We start from the raw sequence: 21,540 nt of genomic DNA on the forward strand, positions 1-21,540 counted from the left end.
CCTACTTAGCAAATCTTCAGTGAAACAGAGTTATAGAACCTGGGCTTACAGAGGGCACTAAACACTTATGGCAATACAAGTGTTATTGGAGTGGCACAATGACGACAACAATTGAGAGTTATAATATGCAATAATGCAAGCTGAGGTCCCTTTGCTTCTTTGGATAGTTGTAGTTTTTCTCTTACCTTGACTATTGTTTTCGTTTTCTTTTTGATTCGTGGCTTCATTTTCTCAACCGTAGGAAGAGGAGGCAGTTTCTTCAACTCCTCTAGGACTGCAATAGCTGCATTCTTTTTTGAAATCTTCTTGCTCTTGCCTTCACCTTCACCCATGAATTCGCCCACAGATACTTTTGTTACAAAGCTCTTCATATGCGGGGGACCGCTCTCCCGGGTCACCTGTTTCAGAGGTAAAAACTGAGTGAAAGCGTGATAAACACTTATTAAAAATGGTAAAGTACAATGGTTGTAACAAATTTCATTCACATGAACTAAACTGAAATTTGTGAGGGAAGTATTAAAGTATCAATCGACATTCTTGGTAAACAGGACTAGGACGTAACTGTATTTTCAAAACCTCCCTGTTTATTATAGCATCCCTGCAGATTAAAAGTCTAAACACTGAAACATATCTACACATTTAATTGCATGGATTTTGCTATCTTATTGTCATTGTAATAAATTTAGTTGCTTATGGTGTAAATATTTTGACCAGCACAAAATTTTAAGGGTTTAAAAAATAAAACTACACTTGGGCATGCATTCATACTACCATTGAACCAATATATTAATTCTCAATGAAGAATCATATGCTATTGCTAAGAGATACATTTGACTTTCCTTTATACTTTTATATTTCATGCAAACAATATCAGAAATATACCGTAGTGCTGTGCATTCTTAAACATGAATATATGTGACCTTTTAAAAACTGTCGTGCCAATATCATCCAACACTTGTGATATTTAAATTCTAATGTTCAAGAAGTATCGAACCCAATGGCAGCATTTGGACATCACACTAAAACATAGTTTACTGATGTGCCTGAAATCAAAATGAGTCAAAACTTCCCATCTTCTTTCCTCTACTATCTCCACTGCCAGAAATAGACATTCAAACTGTGGTTTCTTTAATGCCAGTTGTGGTTGATCCACAGTACAGTAAACTACTTTTGGGTATTATGTGTCAACACAGCCAATAGATTCAGCAATCACTCATAGACATCCCTTTGCCAAGAGATTTCTGACTTTTCCCTTTCACACTTAGACACCCCCTCCCATTCACACTGCAGTCCCTCCTCAGCTATTCCTAAGGACTTGGAGACCCTTCTGGAATAACATGGGACACACTCTAAGGCAGGGCTGTCAAACTCCCAATCCACGGGCTGATTGTGTCATGTGCTGGCCACGCCCACGCCTGGTTTAGCAAATGGGGGAAAAAGTCCCAATACCTAACGTGACACCACCGTGAGTTTGACACCCCTGGTCTAAGAATTGCAGCAAAAATCAGGAATTCCACATGCAAGTGAAAATTATCTCCGGCTCATCTTTAAATTTTAAATTCAAGCTAATATATTTGTATATCCTATAACTGAATGAGCTTTATTAAAACACAGTGAAGTATTAGAGCAGGATATTTGTGGCATCTTTCATTCTATTATATTCTATTCTGTATGGAATAATTTAGCTGCTGCCAGCATATTATTTCTTTTAATTTTCATACCTGTAATCTATTAAGAGGGAAAACAATTTAACTATTTGACCCAGGAAAGAAACATACCCTAATACAGTTTTAAAGGTCAGTCAGATCTGACCCAAATGTATTATCCCTGTCAAATGTTTTACTGCCTTCAATATGCTAAAATAAAACCGCTTTTAGAGCAATTAACTAAACCTACCTCAAAATTCACAGGCAAGTTCCTTTTAAGTGCAATCTCAAACACTTGGCTTATTTCAGATTTATTGAGATTTTCATCATCTGGTTCTCTCCCATTTATCTAAGAGAAGAACAATTACATTGAAGAGGCACAGCTGTCATACTAGCTCACTAACAACAAGACTACTACACACAGTAGAGGGTTAGTATAGGAATGTTAAGCATGTTTTTAAAGGCAGATTAAATTGAAGGCTCAGGGATGTCTCACTATGACTACCTAACATGCAAGTGAAGTGCCCAAAAGTTATTGTCTGAAAAAATCTGTGAATATTCTGAAAGATGTAGGAATACATACAAGGAAAGGATATTTGATGTATACATGCAACAGCTTGCGGTAAGCATGTAAAAAAACAGCAAGAAACTTTAAAGTTTCAGAGGTATTGCTTGTATTTGTATTGTTGCACAATACAATTCAGCCTGAATAATATTTTTCTATACATTTTTGAATAAGATTTTTTCTATAATTTTACCCTTTCTCAGCTACTTTCTGAGGAACCATGCAATTATTGCTGTGTGTCCAAGGGGAGCGCTGAACCTGGATTGTTCTAACATTAATCCTCTGCCCTTAACCTACCATTATATTATAAACTAAGAGCAGCATGGGCATTTAAAGCATGTAGAAAGGAACACACTACTCCTTTCCTTTACTGCCATTGTGACTTTTCCAATTGTTTATTCTATACTTAAAATATTAAAACTAACCCTATTTTGGGGGGAAATTAATACAATTTCTGAAATCTGGAAAAATGCCAAGTTTTTTTTCCCTTCCCAATTTTAGCTGAGTTTATATGCAAAAAGTTCAATTATTCTGCATATCCTGTTTAATGTATACTTCATTTTTGGAATTATGCTATAGCAATAGTCTTTGGGCTTATATACTGCTTCATAGTGCTTTGCAACACTCTCTGAGCAGTCAGCATATTGTCCCCAACAATCTGGGTCTTCATTTCACCCATTTTAAAAAGATGGAAGGCTGAGTCATACTCAACACACACTCACTCTTATTTTAAAAATATCAGGGGGGAAAACCCCAATTTGTAGAATGCTGAAATTTGAGCCCAATATAAAGTTTCCAAGTTTCTATATTTGACAACAATTTACAATTAAACATGTTGAAAATCTGGCAGAATTAAAGGAAAATAATGATTCTGCATACATCTCAAGAATTTAAACTGATAACCATCTTCAAATGGTTATCTGAGTCTGCTTTGGATTAAGCAGCATATAAATAAAATAAATAAATAAAATAAATAAATAAATAAATACAATAAATACAATAAATAAATAAAGTATTTTTGTACTAGATTTTTTTAAAAAAATATTTGTATAATTAAAATATTTATAAAATTCAAAAATAATTAAAAAATAATTTTTAAGTATTACACAAAATGGAATTATGTGTTTCTAGCAGAGGAAAGAACTTGAAACCAAGAGTTTCAAAATTCCAAAAGGGAATGTTTGCATAAGAGTTTTAAATAGTACAAGTTATTGGGCAGTGAACAAATTAATGTAGAAATCTGTAGACTTTCCTTATTAGTACCTTAACAGATTTCTTTCATCAGCATAAAGCTAAGCTATCTTATTTAGGATATGGCTTCCATTTTTTTTTACTCCTTTTCCAAGTTTCAAAGAGAATTAAATGATTTTTGTATGTAAGTAAAAAACTTACTGTATATGTCATCCTAATTTGTACAAGCTTTGCTACTGTCCAAGATGGCAACATTAAATCTCATTAATATAGTCCAATATATTACATTATATTTGAAAATATAATTACAAAATTAATTCTAAAAAATGGATAGTTCAAATCAATACCTAATTTTCCAATGCGGATTTAAAATGATCAATTTGTATTACTACCTTAAGGTTGAACTGTGGAATTCTTGATGCTTTATGAGCTCGATTATATGTTTGCAGATGTTTCATTACCCAACTATGGTACATGAGTATGTACATGAGCATGGGGATTTATTTTTGTTTATATATAGAAACTTGTTGGGCCAGTTTTGATGGAAATGTGTTTTCCTTCTTGTTCTAGCTTTTATATTAGAATAGTTTTGCCATCTGAAAGCATTAGAAATATATAGGCAAGAAAGACAAAGCCTCTTATATTTCATTTTAAAAGCCAGGAATTTTGGACTCTCTTTATCCTCAATTCCTGAACAAATTTTCCACTGCAGGTTATTCACCTGATATTTAAGCAAATCCATGCATATTTCAGTAATGGTGGCAAATAAGATGCTTGGGAGAATAATTATTTGCTCAAGCAATTCTGAGTAAGGGAGATCATGAGAGAAAGTCGAGTTATGAGACAAAGGTAATAGACGTTTTATATCAGCTATTTTTATGGTGTCCACTTAAAATCAAATCAAGCAAGCTTCTGCTCATACATAAAAGGACTTTAACTTTAAGCCTAATTAAAATCATACTAACACAGAAGCCTGAACACATTGTTCAGGCTACTCATAGCAAGCAGCTATATGCTACACATGCTCTTCCACTTCCAGCAGCAAAACAATATTGCTATGCCATGCAATGGTACACATCACAAGCACAACCCCTTCTCTTTCAAATTAGTTTCATGCAAAATAGCTTCGTACAGGATGAAGGGGATCATCAAGAAAGCCAAAGCAAACAACAATTCTTTAGAATTATACTGCTACAAGGCAATAATGAAGTGGGTAGACAAAAAAAAAGGTAGGATTAATGCTATTTAGAAAGTGTCTGTATACACATAGCTTTTCATACAGAGGATGCTTTAAATACAGAAGTGACAAATGTGTTCGCAGATTTTGATCTTTTGAGTTTAGAGAAGTTTGATAGCAATGTTAGACAAGCACCCTACCAAAGAACCTGTAGAACTGCTATCAACATTACTAGCTATAGTAAGAAGTCCTGTGGTACTTTAGCTTAACAAAAGCAAATTTCTAGAGATCGAAGGCCATGAAGTGCACAATACTTTTCATATAGGACAGTACTCATGCATCTGATGAAGTGTACTGTTATGCACAAAATTAATGTAATAATGAATGTTGTTAAACTTCAAGGTGCCACAACACATTTTAATATGCTGCAAAAAGACTAATATCTCTCTAACAACTAATACTAGGCTAAACAGGCAGCTTCTAAAAGTACACCAAATTAAACAATTAAACATCAATTGCCTTTCACAAATGCATGTGGATAGTACCAATAATTCAGTTCTGCTGCAAACATTACATTTTTTTCCTGTAAACTAAAATATAGAGCTTAAATAAATAATGGAATTTTGTGGTACAGCTTAAATATTGATAATTACAGAAGGATTCACACCAGACAATTAAACATGCGACAACTTTATTAATAACTTTTGACCAGCATTGCATGAAATAGAATCACAGAATTCTTGGCTGCTATGCAGTATTACTTAAATATATTCCCTGGGAGAAAGTATTCTATTTCTGCAATGCTTAATGACTTACCAACATACTGTATTTGAATGGGTTTACTATGCATCTTTTTGCCATCAATAATTTAGCTACCCACTGATTAGGATAATTGGTAAGGCACTGGCTTCAATGTTGTTCAGTTTTGTTAAAATGCATCATATGTTAGTCACAGTAGTTCATAAACAAAACAAATTGCAATTTTTTGAATACACAATTAACAAATGCAACTTAACACAGTATATAAATCCAGGCACTAAGCTATAAGAAACTTAGTGTGAAAGAAAAGCTACAAGAGAGAGAATGTTTCAACACTGGGCAGTGGCCTATGAATACTGAAAAACAGATTCATGCTAAGCCAGCAGTGTTTCCTATCCTGCCAATTTATAATCAATTCTCCAGATTACTCGCCCCAACTAGCCACACATTAGAATGTACTGAATGTACTACTTTTACCTTTTAAGCTGCCTTGGAAGATTACCAAGCCCTAACAGGCAGCCTAAAGATATTTTAAGCAAAAAATATTAGTTTTGTTTATTGTGCCTATAAAAAAACAATTTCTACTTGTTAACATGTTGATTATCCTGCAATCAGCTTACATGTCTCTCAGATGCTGTGACAGCAAATAACATATTTGATTAGTTAGAAGTACATGATGGGTTCACTTATAGCTTAACCGGTAAAGCCACCATAGGACAGGATAAATGTCCCCAAAATAAAGTGCATATAAGTCTTCAAATATCAATGCTACAGCATTTGCACAAACTTAAACAGAACAAGTTATTTTCAATGAACTTCAAAGCATAATCAAAAGCGTTGAATGGATTTGGATAATGCTCCAGACATACTACCTCTGGTTTCTCAGGCAGGGGCTCGTTTTGCAGGATTTTCAGTGCTTTAGCAGCTGCATCATGCTTAGCAGCCTGTCGTGTTCTACCTTTCCCATGAAACTGCTGTCCCCCTATAGAAAGCTCTACTTGATAGAGCCATGGTGCTACAGGAAATGGATAGAAGTACCTAAAAACAGAAAGATTTCACATTTCAAATTTCCAGTCCACGTGAAGTTACTCTGCCGGAAAACAAAGTTTAAGAGCTTACAATAAAAGCCAATACAGAACCAAATGCACAATGGTTGGCCCTCCCATGTTTGAATGACAAAATAAAGCACACACTGTTTATCAGATTAGTCAAACTGGTCCACTTCAGAAACATAAAAGAATGGTAGCTCATAGAATTTCCAGTCAACTCTTAAGAGTTGCCCCTTTTGAGCAGTGTTTCCCAACCTTGGCAACTTGAAGATATCTGGACTTCAACTCCCAGAATTCCCCAGCCAGCATTCACTGTCTGGGGTATTCTGGGAGTTGAAGTCCAAATATCTTCAAGTTGCCAAGGTTGGGAAACACTGCTTTAGAGGATTCTTGATTCAATACTGTATTATTACAGAATTGTCTCCATATAAAGCCAGTTACAAGCAAAAGCATCATGAATCCATCCCAAATGTATTTTTTCATGTCTTTAAAACATTCCGCATCTGATTTTGTACTAGAACCAGTGATTTCCCAAAAACATGGATGACATTCATGTAATTCTTTCAAAACTTGAATGCAATATTGAATTTAGTGTGTAGGTTTGTTTTCTATCATAAAGAGAGGATGAGTTCAAAGACTTGTTGTCCTCACATTCTCCTTCAAGCCATCCTCAAAATGAATGAAAAATATACATCTAAAATTATAATCTGAAAAAAAATCTGCACTGCCTGGCTCCAGAGCTCATAATGTGATAAAAAAGAAGCACTTACAAAACTCATGGAAATTCCACCTAACATTTAATGTACGGTAGGTAAGAAAGCTAGAGAAAGGCCAATCTAGGAGTAAGACGTGTGGGAATACATTTGCTCAAAACTTGTTTCATCCACAAAAGTGGGCAACTATTGGCTTGCCCATGACTCAGTCCCAATTTAGTGTAACTTGCTTTGTAAATTTAAAATATGCCCATGTTACACCAACACTCCGCAGTCTGCATTGGTTGCCGATCAGTTTCCGGTCACAATTAAAAGTGTTGGTTATGACCTATAAAGCCCTTCATGGCACCGGACCAGATTATCTCCGGGACCGCCTTCTGCTGCATGAATCCCAGCGAGCAGTTAGGTCCCACAGAGTGGGTCTTCTCCGGGTCCCGTCAACTAAACAATGCCGCTTGGCGGGACCCAGGGGAAGAGCCTTCTCTGTGGCGGCCCCGGCCCTCTGGAACCAGCTCCCCCCAGAGATTAGAATTGCCCCCACCCTACTTGCCTTTTGTAAGCTACTTAAAACCCACCTCTGCTGCCAGGCATGGGGGAACTGAGATACTCTTTCCCCCTAGGCTGTTACAATTTTATGCATGGTATGTCTGTATGGTTTTTATTATAATGGGTTTTTAATTGTTTTTAGTATTGGATTATTATTATATGCTGTCTTATTATTGCTGTTAGCCGCCCCGAGTCTTCGGAGAGGGGCGGCATACAAATCCAATAAATAAATAAATAAATTGCATTAGTTGCCAGATTGTTTTGGGATTCAATTCACTGGTTGACAATTTGTTTTTTATAATAACATATAAAGCTTGGAATGGGATTGGGTGATCTGAGGGATCACCTTTTCCCGGTTACAGGTCCCATCTATCAAAGAGCGCTATCTGATAGGACCCAGGAGTAGATCTTTTTCTACCACAACCACCACTCTTTGGAACATCATCACCACCAAAATCTAGATTGGCTTCAACCCTGCTGGCCTTCTGAAAGGCATTGAAGACCTGATTCTGTTAAAGTGCCTGGGCATCCACTTTCTTTGTTTACTTGTTTCTTTGTTTGATTTGTTTACCTTGCCTCAAGGCAACTCTGGGTGGTTTCATAAACATCAAACTTACTAATGTAAACTTACTAACATTAAATTTATTAATAAATGCCCAGCACACTCTTGTTAATTTGAATTATTTAATATTCATTTTTAATCCTAGCATTTTTGCTGGTACAAGGTGGAAAATACCACTTTCTCTGAATAAACAGGGACAAGAGACAATATTCTGGATTGGTAAACAGATGGTCAGGTCATTTTTTTAAAAAAATCTTAGGATTTTAAATGTGTTAAGCAGTTCTCACTGGAAAGAGCAAGTCTATTGACCCAGGACAACAGGAGACAGGCTTCAATACTGGGGAAAGAGGGTATACAGTATTATTCTTTTCAGAACACTGCAAAGCAGGAGGCTCTGTTCAACAATATAACCCATGCTTTGCCCACTAAGCACTGTTCACAAATAACAAAGAGTACAGGTTTTTCCCACCCATGTTTTACTATCTTAATATAGTTTGGCTCTCAGATTTTTTTTTTAAAAAAATTATTTTTTGTATTTCCTATCCAAAAATGAGGAAAAAAAGTAATGTCAACTCAATCATCCATCTATTATAATATTTATGCTTGGAAATGCTGCACCATTAATTTACGAAGGTAAATTTCAGGGCTCTAGCAGTGACTTCATTGTATGAATCAGAGTGCATTTCAATAGCTTTCCATTAAGTATTTAGTTAATTCATGCATAAAACTTGCTTGTTTCTGGGGAGACCATTGGAACATACGCACAAGATGGATGGCAAATAAATTTCATAATGGAAAAATAAAAACAAAATATTCTTCAGAAGCAAAACTGTTTTGGGGATTTCATTATATAAAAGTACTGAGATATAACCTACCGTGGGGGATAAGCACCGCCTCTCATATTGTAGTTGTAGGTGGACCTCATCTCTGTGTAAGCATCTATAGGCTTATACATAGGTTTCTTTCCCAATTTCATACAAAGCGCATTCAGCTCTACTGTGGGGGTTACACTATCTAAAACAAAGACAGAGTAAGTGTTAAAAGTGAAACTCTTTACTTTCATTCAATGATGAGAACACTTAACCCGAGGGGCTTTTGGGGATAGAAAAACAAGACTTCTATGTAAAATGATGGACAGTATATTGCAAGTCTTAATGTAAAATTGCTAAGGGAAGGTACCGTATATACTCGAGTATAAGCCGAGTTTTTTAGCCCCAAAAATGGGCTGAAAAACACAGCCTCGGCTTATATTCGGGTCATTGACAAAGTCACCACACGAGGGCGCCATTGCTTGAGCCAGAGCGAGGAGGCACCAGCTTTTGTCCCCTCTGGCACGCCGTAGTTCCTCTCCCTGGCTCAAGCAAAGAAGGCAGCCATTTGCAATGGTGAGTCGGATTAAAAAGGCCCCCTGCTGTCAGATTCTCCTCCCCCTCCTTTGAAAGGATTTAAACTGTTTAAAAAATGGTATTTTGTGGTAGTTGCTGTCCTTGCTTGGATAGGATCTAATAATGTGTTATGAGGCAGAGCTAGACAGGAATTCTTTTTCTATCTGTCTATCTTTCTATCTATCTATCTATTTTTCTATCTATCTATTTTTCTATCTATCTATCTATCTGTATCTATTTCTTTCTATCTATCTATCTATCTATCTATTTTTCTATCTGTATGTCTATCTTTATATCTATCTGTCTATCTATCTATCTATCTATCATCTATCTATCTGTATCTATTTCTATCTATCTATTTTTCTATCTAACTATTTTTCTTTCTTTCTATCTATCTATCTATCTATCTGTATCTATTTCTATCTATCTATCTATCTATCTATCTATCTATCTATTTTTCTATCTGTCTGTCTGTCTGTCTGTCTATCTATCTTTCTATCTATATCTATCTATCTATCTATCTATTTTTCTATCTGTCTGTCTGTCTGTCTATCTATCTTTCTATCTCTATCTATCTATCTATCTATATCTATCTATCTATCTATCTATTTTTCTGTCTGTCTGTCTATCTATCTTTCTATCTATATCTATCTATCTATTTCTATCTATCTATCTATCTATCTATCTATCTATCTATCTATCTATCTATCTATCTTTCTGTCTGTCTATCTTTCTATCTATATCTATCTATCTATCTATCATCTATCTATCTATCTATCTATCTATCTATCTATCTATCTATCTATCTATCTATCTATCTATCTATCTATCTATCTATCTATCTATCTGGTTTTCTATGCTGATAACCTCACAGCAGCTAATGCTGAAGCTCTTCTTTGGATACACTTATTTGTTTGTTTGTTTATTTATTTATTTAATTGGATTTGTATGCAATCCCTCTCCAAGGACTCAGGGTGGCTCACAGCATATATAAAAACAGAACAATAATGTAAATCCAATTAATGATGAGAAGGAATCCAGTTTTGAAGGATTTTAACTCTTAGGTTTTAGCTTTGTTCCTGATCGAGCTACTTTTTTTACTTTTTAATTTATTGTTAATATTGTTAATTTGTTTACCCTCTTTTAAATTTACAGAGCTAGTTTACTGGTTTTCTTTAAAATAAATATTCTAAAACATGTCTCAATTAATGTAATTTTATTGTTTTCCATTTTTATAAGTTACCAGTAGCCACTGCATTTTCTAACCTCGGCTTATACTCGGGTCAATACGTTTTCCCAGTTTTTGTGGCAAAAATTGGTGCCTCGGCTTATACTCGGGTCGGCTTATACTCGAGTATATACGGTACTTGTTTTAATCAAAAAGTGTTAATGGAAGTGATATCTGAAGACATTCTTCCTATATAGCGTATAGGTTGTCTAATATTTGCAAACAGTATTCAAATACAAGAGTTAAATTAGAAAGTCTTGAACTGCATGGGCAGGGGGGGAAAGTACAGCAGTTGTTGAAAGTTATATATTACCAAGGTTTGCATTATATATGCTTGATTAAACACAAATGCTTTTTTTCATTTCACTGAGTATAAACACATAGGTTCTTTAGCTTGTACTTAGCTTTGGCATAATAGCCAACCATTTCTTGTATGCATATTATGACAACGTTTGCAAATCAGAATTCCACATAAACCTAAAGAGTAATAAGTAGGCTTCTTCCAAGACACTAGTGTTTCCGAGGCATGTACTTTTGCTGCAACCTGGTACATATCTCTGAAAACTCAAAGTGATACCTGGGAATGAATGAGACTGCAGCAAGAACAGAGCATATAAGTGAAGTTTTCTGGTTGCCAATTAACTCACATTAAGAGTCTCATTGGATTATTTCCCCCTGACAAAATATGTTTTATTGTGAAAGAATTATAGAATTACCAAAAAAAGAGCAAGAGTTCAAAGCTGAAGTTCTCATTCACAGATAAAACCAACAGATCATTAAAAAGCCCATCTATTCAATAGTTTTACAGCAAAACATTAGACTATAGTTACCAAGCAATATGAAATATTTTAGGATAAAGAATTAAGAGTAAGGATGAACAGGAGGTAGGTTTACATACAAAACTTTCAGTGCACCCAGAATACATTCTCCTGGGCATGTCAATCAGTATTTTTTCTTACTTTATAGCCCCAAAACTGTTTAAAGCAAAACAGGAAAAGAGAAAAGGAGCCAGATATGGAAAGGGACAACTGCAGGGTTAGTTGAAGATAGATTGGCCTTAATGGGCATTTAATTGCAGTGTAGGGAAAGAGGAAAAACAGAGAGGAAAAAAACAATGCTATCCTAAGGTCAGCATCCAAAAATTATACAATCAGCCCTATGAATCTAAGGAGGCTTTCGAAAATCAATTGTTAAAGGAATATAAAGATGATCCCCGCTTACACAGTTGAGACCAGCATCTCTGTTGTTAAGTAACACACTCATTAAACAAAACATACTTGAGTTTAATGTGTTTACAATGTCATGTCACATTTACTCTGCTTGTTGGAAAATGAGCTGTGGAGTACACAAATGATAATCATATGACCATGGGATGCTAAAATGGCTATAAGTGTTCATAAAGTTTTTTTTTCCAGTTCTGCTGTAATTGAACAATTGCTAAACAGTGCAATAATTTAGTGAAGTCTATTTGTATATGGTTGTTATGGGAAAAATAGGAGACAAGGGAATTAAATATGTATGACTTACATAAAAAGACAGGATAAAATAACAATTTAATTCCTTTAACATGAAACTAAAAAGCCCACAATATTCCAAAAAGAGCTCTTTGTTTCTTAACATAAGGATTCAAGATCAGCTATTTCATGTTCTTAAATACTGCTTTGTGATTTCCAGGAAAGCAAAGACAAATTTGTTTTATGAAAAACAAATTCTGCAGCCATCTTCCAGACTTGGCATTATGACAACATTAACAGGCAAAAGCACACTATAAATGATCTAATTTTCAAGTTCGTAAAAGAACGCATCACACTATATAGTATATGTCAATGACTCTGGCAGCAGTGGGCTAGATTTAAAAAAAATATCAGGTTGTTCAATCAAGCAAAATGTTCCCCTTAAAGTTCTCATGCAGGAGTGTCAAACTCATATCCTCATGTCATCATCACGGGACATATCAGGACCCCCCCCCCCTTTGCTAAACTGGGCGGAGGTGAGGCCAGCATGTTTGACACCCCTGCTCTTATGTTTCTGATATTTGCCGCTTGTGATTCAAATATGCAGTGTCACATATAGTGACATGTAAAACTGAAATGGTTTGCAATTCTAAACCTGAACTGAGTCAAATTAAATAGAAGTCTGGCCATTATTTTTTCCTATGAAAGAGTTTCTATCTATTTAAACAAACTTGAAAATTATCAGTGAATCTTAAAAGGTCATGAATGAATTTGCTACTTGTTTTGTTTTGTTGTAAAAAGATATTGCCTTGATTACGTTTCAAAATAGGATCAAATAAGACACTGAATCATTCAGTAATGGAAAGTCATACATTTGAATACTTCACAATTTCATAACTATTTATACCACTCCATATGTTCAGTTTTAATATAGTCTTTCATAATCAGTTTTTTAAAAAAGTCTTTCTTTTAAAAAATAAATTGGATAATATTAATATGTATGATCTATTTCTGGAGTTAAATGCTAAATAAATCAATGGATAGAGGAATTCTTGTTAATCGAATTTCACATTTGTAAGTGAAGAATCAATGTGATCATTTCAAAATTGAGTACCTAAATCTGTCAAATGGGCAATTCATTTTCACATAATATGAGTTCAGTTCTATCTAGTAATTACCACACTTTAGTTTATCATATAAATATTTCTCTCACTTCTTTTAAGTCAAGTCACCCTAAAATGCCAAGAAAAAAGAAAAAATGGCAAGAATACTGTCTATTTTCTTAAAAGATGTTAATATAGCACAATATTATGCTTTAAATTAAAAGCAAAAGGGCAAAATTCTCAAGTACTGGCAATAATCTATACGTCACTGAAATGTCTACCTTTCTTATGGCAACAGCTCATACTGTACCTGGATTCTTTCCTTCATTGCGAGATGGGCGAGCTGTAGGTTTAGGAAATCTTGTCCCTTCCAAAGCTTTGGCAGCAGCTGCATGTTGAGCTTTCTTAATACTAGTTCCTTCAGCTTCCCAATGCTGGTCCCCAAGAGTCAGCTGCACTGTAAACACCTGGAAATGAAAAGTGAGCTTTAACTTACTTTAACTTTCGCTACCTGATCATAATATATATACAGTGATCCCCCGGGTATTGCGTTCCCGATCATTGCGAAACGGCTATATGGCAATTTTTAAACCCGGAAGTACAAACACCATCTGCGCATGCGCGCCCTTTTTTTCTATGGGCACGCATGCGTAGATGGCGCCGGGCAGATCAGCTGCTGGGCGGCTTCCCTGGGTCTCCTCTTGCTGGCGGGAGAGCGAGAAGCCCCCCCAGCACCCGCTCGCCCGCCGTTCGCCCGGCTCGCCCGCCCTTCGCCCGGCCACCCGCCGTTCGCTCGCTACTCGCCCGCCCTTCACCCGGCCACCCGCTGTTCGCTCGCTGCTCGCCCGCCCTTCGCCCGCCCTTCGCCCGGCCACCCGCCATTCGCTCGCTGCTCGCCCGCCGTTCGCCGCTCGCCCGCCCTTTGCCCGGCCACCCGCCATTCGCTCGCTGCTCGCCCGCCGTTCGCCGCTCGCCCACCCTTCGCCCGGCCACCCGCCGTTCGCTCGCTACTCGCCCGCCCTTCACCCGGCCACCCGCCGTTCGCTCGCTGCTCGCCCGCCCTTCGCCCGCCCTTCGCCCGGCCACCCGCCGTTCGCTCGCTGCTCGCCCGCCGTTCGCCGCTCGCCCACCCTTTGCCCGGCCACCCGCCGTTCGCTCGCTGCTCGCCCACCGTTCGCCGCTCGCCCACCCTTTGCCCGGCCACCCGCCGTTCGCTCGCCGCTCGCCCGGCCACCCGGGTTCATTTGGCTTCGGGACATGCCGGCGGCGACGTTTTAAAACAGCCGCGCGGCTTCCCAACTGAGTCCCGAAGCCAAACGCGGAAGTTCGCCTTTGACTTCGGGACTCAGTTGGGAAGCCGCGCGGCTGTTTTAAAATGTCGCCGCCGGCATGTCCCGAAGCCAAACGAACCCGGGTGGCCGGGCGAGCAGCGAGCGAACGGCGGGTGGCCGGGCGAAGGGCGGGCGCGCGGGCAGGCAGGCGGCGGACAAGCGGCGGCCGCGGCAGCAGCGAGGAGTTTGCGTGGGCGGCGGGGAAACCCCAATCTTCGGCTCCTCGCTGCTGCGGCGGAAGTAAAAACACCATCTGCGCATGCGCAGATGGTGTTTTTACTTCCGCAGCGCTACTTTGCGAAAACCCGATCATTGCTAGGGGTCCTGGAACGGAACCCTCACAATGATCGGGGGATCACTGTATATGTATACAGTGTTCAAATATAAAAAGTTGTAAAATTCATATATCATTAGTATAACATACTGATAATTTATCTCTAAAGCTTAGGATTGCTCTATAGAATATATATACACGTTACTTAGCAAAACTGAACTGCTTCAATTTCCATCTACTTTTTAATAAAGAAAGGCCTTATGGGTCTTTCCATGGGTTTCATCTCTCCAACTCTTTTTACATATATCTTTCTAAGAATGTGTTTATTTTTGAAAGGCAAAAAAAAATTAAATACACACATCATCTGGTACCTATTTTGTAACTAACATTTCAAAGTATGCTAGGGTTGCATCTTTAATTTAACCTCATTTGGTATGCTACAATAATTCAGTAGGTATTTTGTTTACAAGCGAAACTCAAAAAATTAGAATATCGTGCAAAAGTTCATTTATTTCAATAATACAACTTAAAATTTGAAACTAATACATGAGAGAATCATTAAATGCAAAGCAAGATAATTCAAGCAATGATTTGTCATAATTGTGATCATTATGGCATACAGCTCATGAAAACCCCAAATCCATCATGCTTATACTTTTCAGAGGTCTGATATTGTTCTGTGTACAATCCTTGTTTTATTGATCACATGTAATATTCTAATTTTCTGAGATGGTGGATTGGGGTTTTCATGAGCTGTACCCCATAATCATCACAATTATGACAAATCACGGCTTGAACTATCTTGCCTTGCATGTAATGAGTCTCTCTCATATATTACACTTTACCGTTCAAGTTGCATTACTGAAATAAATGAATTTTTGCACAACATTCTAATTTTTTTAGTTTTACCTGTATATAATTTCCTACTACTGTGCATAACCAAAATAAACCAATGGAAAGCAACATAAAGATTGGCTAAAACATATAACAAATTTACAGTGAATTGTATTATAAATGTTTTTATGTTGATAAGCTGTATAAAGTTACAATTAAAATGTAAAACACTATAAATCAGTAACTACACAAGGAACATTAAAGGTAGTCTAGCATAGTGATTAAGGTATCAGGCTAGAAACCTGGAGACCTTAGGTCTGTTTCTGTCACTCTAAAAAACAGGCAATTGCAAACCACTTCCAAAAACTTTGCCAAGAAACCTGCAGGGATATCTAGTTACCAGGAGTTAAAAAATGACTCAAAAGCACAAAATAAACAGAAGGTATATAGTATCCTTCTATTTTTGACCCAGGGTAGTACAGTGGTTACTGTGCAGTATTGCAGGCTACTTCTGCTGCCTGCCGGCTACCTGCAATTTGAGAGTTCAAATCTCATCAGGCTGAAGGTTGACTCAGCCTTCTATTTTTCCGAGGTGGGTAAAATGAGAACCTAAATTTTGGGGGGCAATATGCTCACTCTATAAACTGCTGTAAAGAGAGGGCTGTGAAGCCCTATATAAGTCCAAGTGCTATTGCTAAGTGCTATTTTTAACTAGGAGCTCAAAATTTCAAATTAGGTTTCACTGTTGCCAAGAGGATCCATTTTTCTGAATATCTTCCTTAATATATTGCAATGAGATGTGTTTTAAAACTAAACTGGGCTTGTAGTAGAATTAATTACTGTTGCTATTTTCCATCACTTTAAAAAAACAAACCCTAGGACAGTGATGGCAAACCTTTTTTGGCTTGGGTGCCAAGAGGGTGTGCACATGAGTGCTAGCGCGCGGATGCCCACACCCATGCCCTCCCTCATGGCTGCGCACAATCCCCACCCTGCCCCCTTGTGCAGGTACACAATCCCCCCCAGGTGCATTCACACAGGCCTAACTAAAGCCTTCAGACTCCTGAAGCCTAGGGACCGCGATAAACAGCCAAACGGAAGTTCAGAAATTAACTTCCACTTGGCCCGTTGGCCTGTTTCACGCTGTCCCCAGGGTTCAGGGAAGCCTCCTGAAGCCTGGGGACATTGGAAAACAGCCTAACAGACCAACCAAAAGTTTGTTTCCGAACTTCTGGTTGGCCCAGTTGGCCATTTTTTTGCTTCTCCCCATGGTTCCTGAAGCCTGGGGAGAGCAAAAACGGCCAAAAAGAAGACTGAAAGAAGGCTGGAGCTGACATAGGGCAATGACCCACATGCCCTTAAATATGGCTCTGTGTGCCACCTGTGTCATAGGTTCGCTATCACTGCCCTAAGATTTCAAACTAATATAGTTACACCACAGTTTATATGTAAACTTTTTGTATGTCTCTTTCACATAAACACCTAAAGCCTCTTTGCCCTTTTGCTAAATATATGACCATCATACAAACAATTTTACCTTTGAGTGAGCTGGACCCTGTTCACTCAAAAGCTTATATTCAGGCTGAATCTTGTTGAAACGGGCTAACTCATTCACAAGACACATGGGTGTTTTCTCTTTGGGGTTTGCCATGTTAGAAGAAACTGAAAAGTAAGATAAAGGGTTACTACAGTTCTTAATAATCCCTCCAATAAAACAAAACAAAGCAAAAAACCGACCACTGCCTAGCCTCTTAGTGATATTATGTAAACTTAAGGAAATGAAATGTGTCAAATATTGCATGAGTCTTCAATGATTAAAACATATTTTATACAACATGCCAATTTGCATTTGATTTCTTTAACTACTGAAAAGTTAATTGATGATTCAATCTAGACAAATTCGATGTCAACATAGAATTAAGCTTGAAAGCAATAACAAAAAAATTATTTAAAAAGTTAAATTATGAATAAGCAATAATTAAAAAAGCACAACAAAGAATGTTCTTTCTGCACCAACTCGGAAAGCTCAAACTGCCCAAGGAGACTGCTAGTTCAGTTCTACAGAGGAATTATTAAGTCTGTCATCTGCATCTCTATAAGTATCTGGTTTGGCTCTGCAACCAAACAAGACAGACACAGACTTCAACAGATAATTAGAACTGCAGAAAAACAACTGCTACCAATCTGCCTTCCATTGAGGATCCGTATAGTGCACGAGTCAAAAAGAGGATTGTGAAAGTATCTATAGATCCCTTATTTTGTGGACATAAATCGTTTCAACTTCTACCCTCAAAATGACGCTATGGGGCACTGCAAATCAGAATAACTATACACAAGGACAGCTTTTTCCGAATGCCATCACTCTGCTAAACAACTATTTCCACAATACAGTACTGTCAAATAATTTACTAAGACTGTATTAGTATTATTCTTCTCATCCTTCCTAGTACCTATCTTTCTACTTACGACTATAAACATGTTGCTTTTATCTTTAAAATTTATATTGTTTTATTTGTTTCTTAGTATGATTTGATTGCTTATATGACTATCACTAATTGTTGTTCTTTTGATTATTAATGAATGTATTCCATTTTTTCTTTATGTGCACTGACAGAATATGCACCAATGACAAATTCCTTGCGTCACACTTGGCCATTAAAGAATTCAATTCAATTCTATTCTATCTCAATGAGTATTACTATTACAAATTCTGGCAACAGAAATAACAACTAATTTGTTTGGCAAGAAAATAAGCTATGCATCTACAGACTTACATTTGCTTTGATGATTAGGGGCTGTGTAGTCTATATTTGATTGAAACACTATTACAATGGCATATTCATAATAGTAAAACCTGCCCTTGGAGCTGCTCTCATCCAAAAAATTCATTTGTCTCTACTGTTATCTGCATTATTTTTTATACTTTTTTTTTTTTTAAAAGCAAAATTTCAGTTCTCATCTTTCAATCTATCCCAATACTTCCTTTAAAAAGACAACTTCTTAGTGCCAGGCTCCATGTAGAACGTTATTATTATGTCACTTAATTTCATCCCAATTAGAATTTAAACCAAAGCATAAATTTCAGATAATAACAAGGTGATCCAAGTCACAAATGCTTCATGTTTTTGTCCTACGGTCCACAGTATTTTGAGATTAGAATCATATAACAGGAAACAGTTACAGGCTTCCTGATTTGCAGCTCTAATTGCAACAAAGCTGGAAATGTACAGCAGGACTGGATTTTATCAAGGTTTTATTTCTTGCTTTTTAAAATTATCAGAGTTGGAAACAATACTAGGGGTTTTAAATTGTATTAAACTTTATTAAATTCAAAAATTAGCATACAATGGATGCATTCAGCTCTTCCGAAGCATGACTTTCAATCTTAATATGGACGGATTCTTCATAGTGGCACATGATCATTTACATCTGTCTAAATCATAAGTGGTTAAACCTTTGCTTGTTAAACACAATTGGCTGGATTTGTACAAGGGATTAAAACTATGCTATACAAACCATGTTGGCCAGGTTTGTACCAAATTGAAATGAAAACAACTACATTCCTGCTTAGTGTAGCTGAACTTTTGATTAAAAATTGAAAATAATTAATAAAGCACAAGTATGGATCTTAATATTTTCAATCTAAATCATGATTTAGAAGGTACAGCCTTTATTGTGACAGTGATTAAAGATAGCTGCAGGAATAAGTTAGTAATACATTAGGTCCTTTCCTTTCTCCTAAAATCAAGCAGTTGAAGTCTGAGCAGTAGAACAGGTTGGGGTAGAAGGAAATAATTCAGACTTCTAGATACTAATCTGTCCTTAGAAGCTTTGCTTAGGTTTAAATGCTTAAAAAACATTACAGTAAAGAAAACATTATTATTATTATTATTATTATTATTATTATTATTATTATTATTATTATTATTAAGTTGTCATTAAACAAGTATTCTTGCACATTTTATATAGAGGAGCCAAAAACACTGCATTAAAACAAAGCTCAGACTTAGTGATAAATAGTGAAAGATAGAAAAAAATTATAAAGTGAAATTAGAAAAATATTTAACTACTTTTCTTTTGCAAACAATTGTTACTTTCACACATTTCAATCATACTCAATCGGCTTTGCCTGTATGCGTGGACCAGTTGCTGGCATGCTGCGGACTGATCCCAGTACATAGGCTGAGGAGTGGCGACTCCTGTTTTAAACGAAAGATTAATAGCAAAAAATATGGAAATATATCTAAGGTATTTTAAAGCTTACCTGCAGCAACACTAGTAGATGTAACAGATGCAGAGGGTAAAGCAGAATTTTGAAGAGGTCTACCCGCATTTTCAGAGGGCAAAGAACTAGTGGGAGAAGGAATACTCAAAGGCTGTGCGAGAGATTGGTTCTTGCTTAGTATTTGGCTGCTAGAAAGAGTAGCAGTTGGATTCTGAATTTGAACTTGAGACATGTTTATTTCCATTCAAAACTAATCAGTGCAGGTAAAGTTGGCCTAGAATGAAGGTTTTTTTTTCTTCTGTATAAGTGCTTGAATTTGTACCTTTAAAGAATAAAGAAAAAAAATGAAATTTTATGTCACTCAGGTGGTTTTTCTGCCAACACAATAAAAGTTTTGGTTGCAAGCTGCAACAAACCTATAGTTTTAAGTTAACCATTCTTGCTGGATAAATCATTAAATGCATTTACAGCTAGGGATCAAAAACACATTAAAAAGTCATCATAAAAATATATTAATGAGTTTTTGAAAGTAATAGCTAAAAATTTTCAGTAGGCAATCTTTATAGCCAATACAGTTTACTCCAAAAACACCAGATAGTGCTCATTTCAAGTGACTCAGGTTTAACACACTAGAATATGAAATGCATAATGGTATTTGATAAGCTGTTCCTATTTACAGTGTCACAATTAAACATTTCTAATGTCTATTTATAGTTGGGTTTATTTACTTTTTAAAAACGTTTTACTAGAAAAGATTTTATATTTCTTCAAAATTATAAAGCTAACCTATTTTCAGCTTTAGGAAATATAAATGCTGTTCAGAAATTGAGTGCTAAAAACATTTATTTATTTTCAAGTATTCTGCAGGTTTTCACAACTGATGCCAAATTTAGAATGGATGTGTCAAAGTAATTTGCAAGCTATCTGTATTTCTCATTTCATTTTCTTGTTTTATGCATCATTTTTGCTGTAACAAATTAAAGTTATACAGTAGTAAAAATAAGACAAATAACAGCAAGTATGCTGAGTTAAAGAAAATTACAATGACAAGCACAACATATATTTTCTTACTGTCCTAGGTGCAAAACTGGTTAAAGTATTTAGTATTTTTTTCCACAACAGGAAAATTATTTTGTAATGATTGGACTAGTCAATTTTTCTATATTAGGAGAGAGACAGAGAGGGAGGGGGGGGAACGATATTGCAAAAATATAATAATGGAACAAATTATTGGTATGATTGTTTGCTGCATTTGTTGCAAACAGGATAATGAGTTGCTATATGGAATGGTTTAAAATCTTCCTTTAAAAAATACAGGCATCTTTGCTTAATGACTTCTTTTTTAGTGATTGTTCAAAGTTAATGTTCAAAACTGAACAAATAATTTTACAACCAGTCCCCACACTTAAGACCACTGCAGCATTTCCCAAGGCAATGCAATTGAGATTTGGGTGCTTTACAACTGGCATGGGTTTACCGCTGCTGCAGCATCTTGCAT

General features: G+C 36.4%; 1 protein-coding gene across 10 annotated transcripts in view; it reads right to left on the reverse strand.

Moving 5' to 3' along the window:
* Positions 1–21,540, reverse strand: part of STAU1 (staufen double-stranded RNA binding protein 1) — a 42,642-nt gene that overhangs the window by 11,185 nt on the left and 9,917 nt on the right. For 4 of the 10 annotated variants that reach the window (XM_070744644.1, XM_070744648.1, XM_070744645.1 and 1 more), the window contains exons 3-9: positions 20,082–20,364; positions 17,355–17,479; positions 13,689–13,845; positions 9,084–9,222; positions 6,211–6,376; positions 1,897–1,995; positions 186–416 (exon numbers count right to left, since the gene is read on the reverse strand). In XM_070744644.1, coding sequence (XP_070600745.1) covers positions 186–416; positions 1,897–1,995; positions 6,211–6,376; positions 9,084–9,222; positions 13,689–13,845; positions 17,355–17,479; positions 20,082–20,286 — 1,122 coding nt within the window. In that variant the 5' untranslated portion in view covers positions 20,287–20,364. The remainder of the gene's footprint in view (positions 1–185; positions 417–1,896; positions 1,996–6,210; positions 6,377–9,083; positions 9,223–13,688; positions 13,846–17,354; positions 17,480–20,081; positions 20,365–21,540) is intronic. The other 6 variants (XM_070744646.1, XM_070744649.1, XM_070744647.1 and 3 more) reach the window with 3 other exon arrangements.

This window comes from Erythrolamprus reginae, chromosome 3, assembly GCF_031021105.1.
Source record: "Erythrolamprus reginae isolate rEryReg1 chromosome 3, rEryReg1.hap1, whole genome shotgun sequence".
Classification (NCBI taxonomy): domain Eukaryota; kingdom Metazoa; phylum Chordata; class Lepidosauria; order Squamata; family Dipsadidae; genus Erythrolamprus; species Erythrolamprus reginae.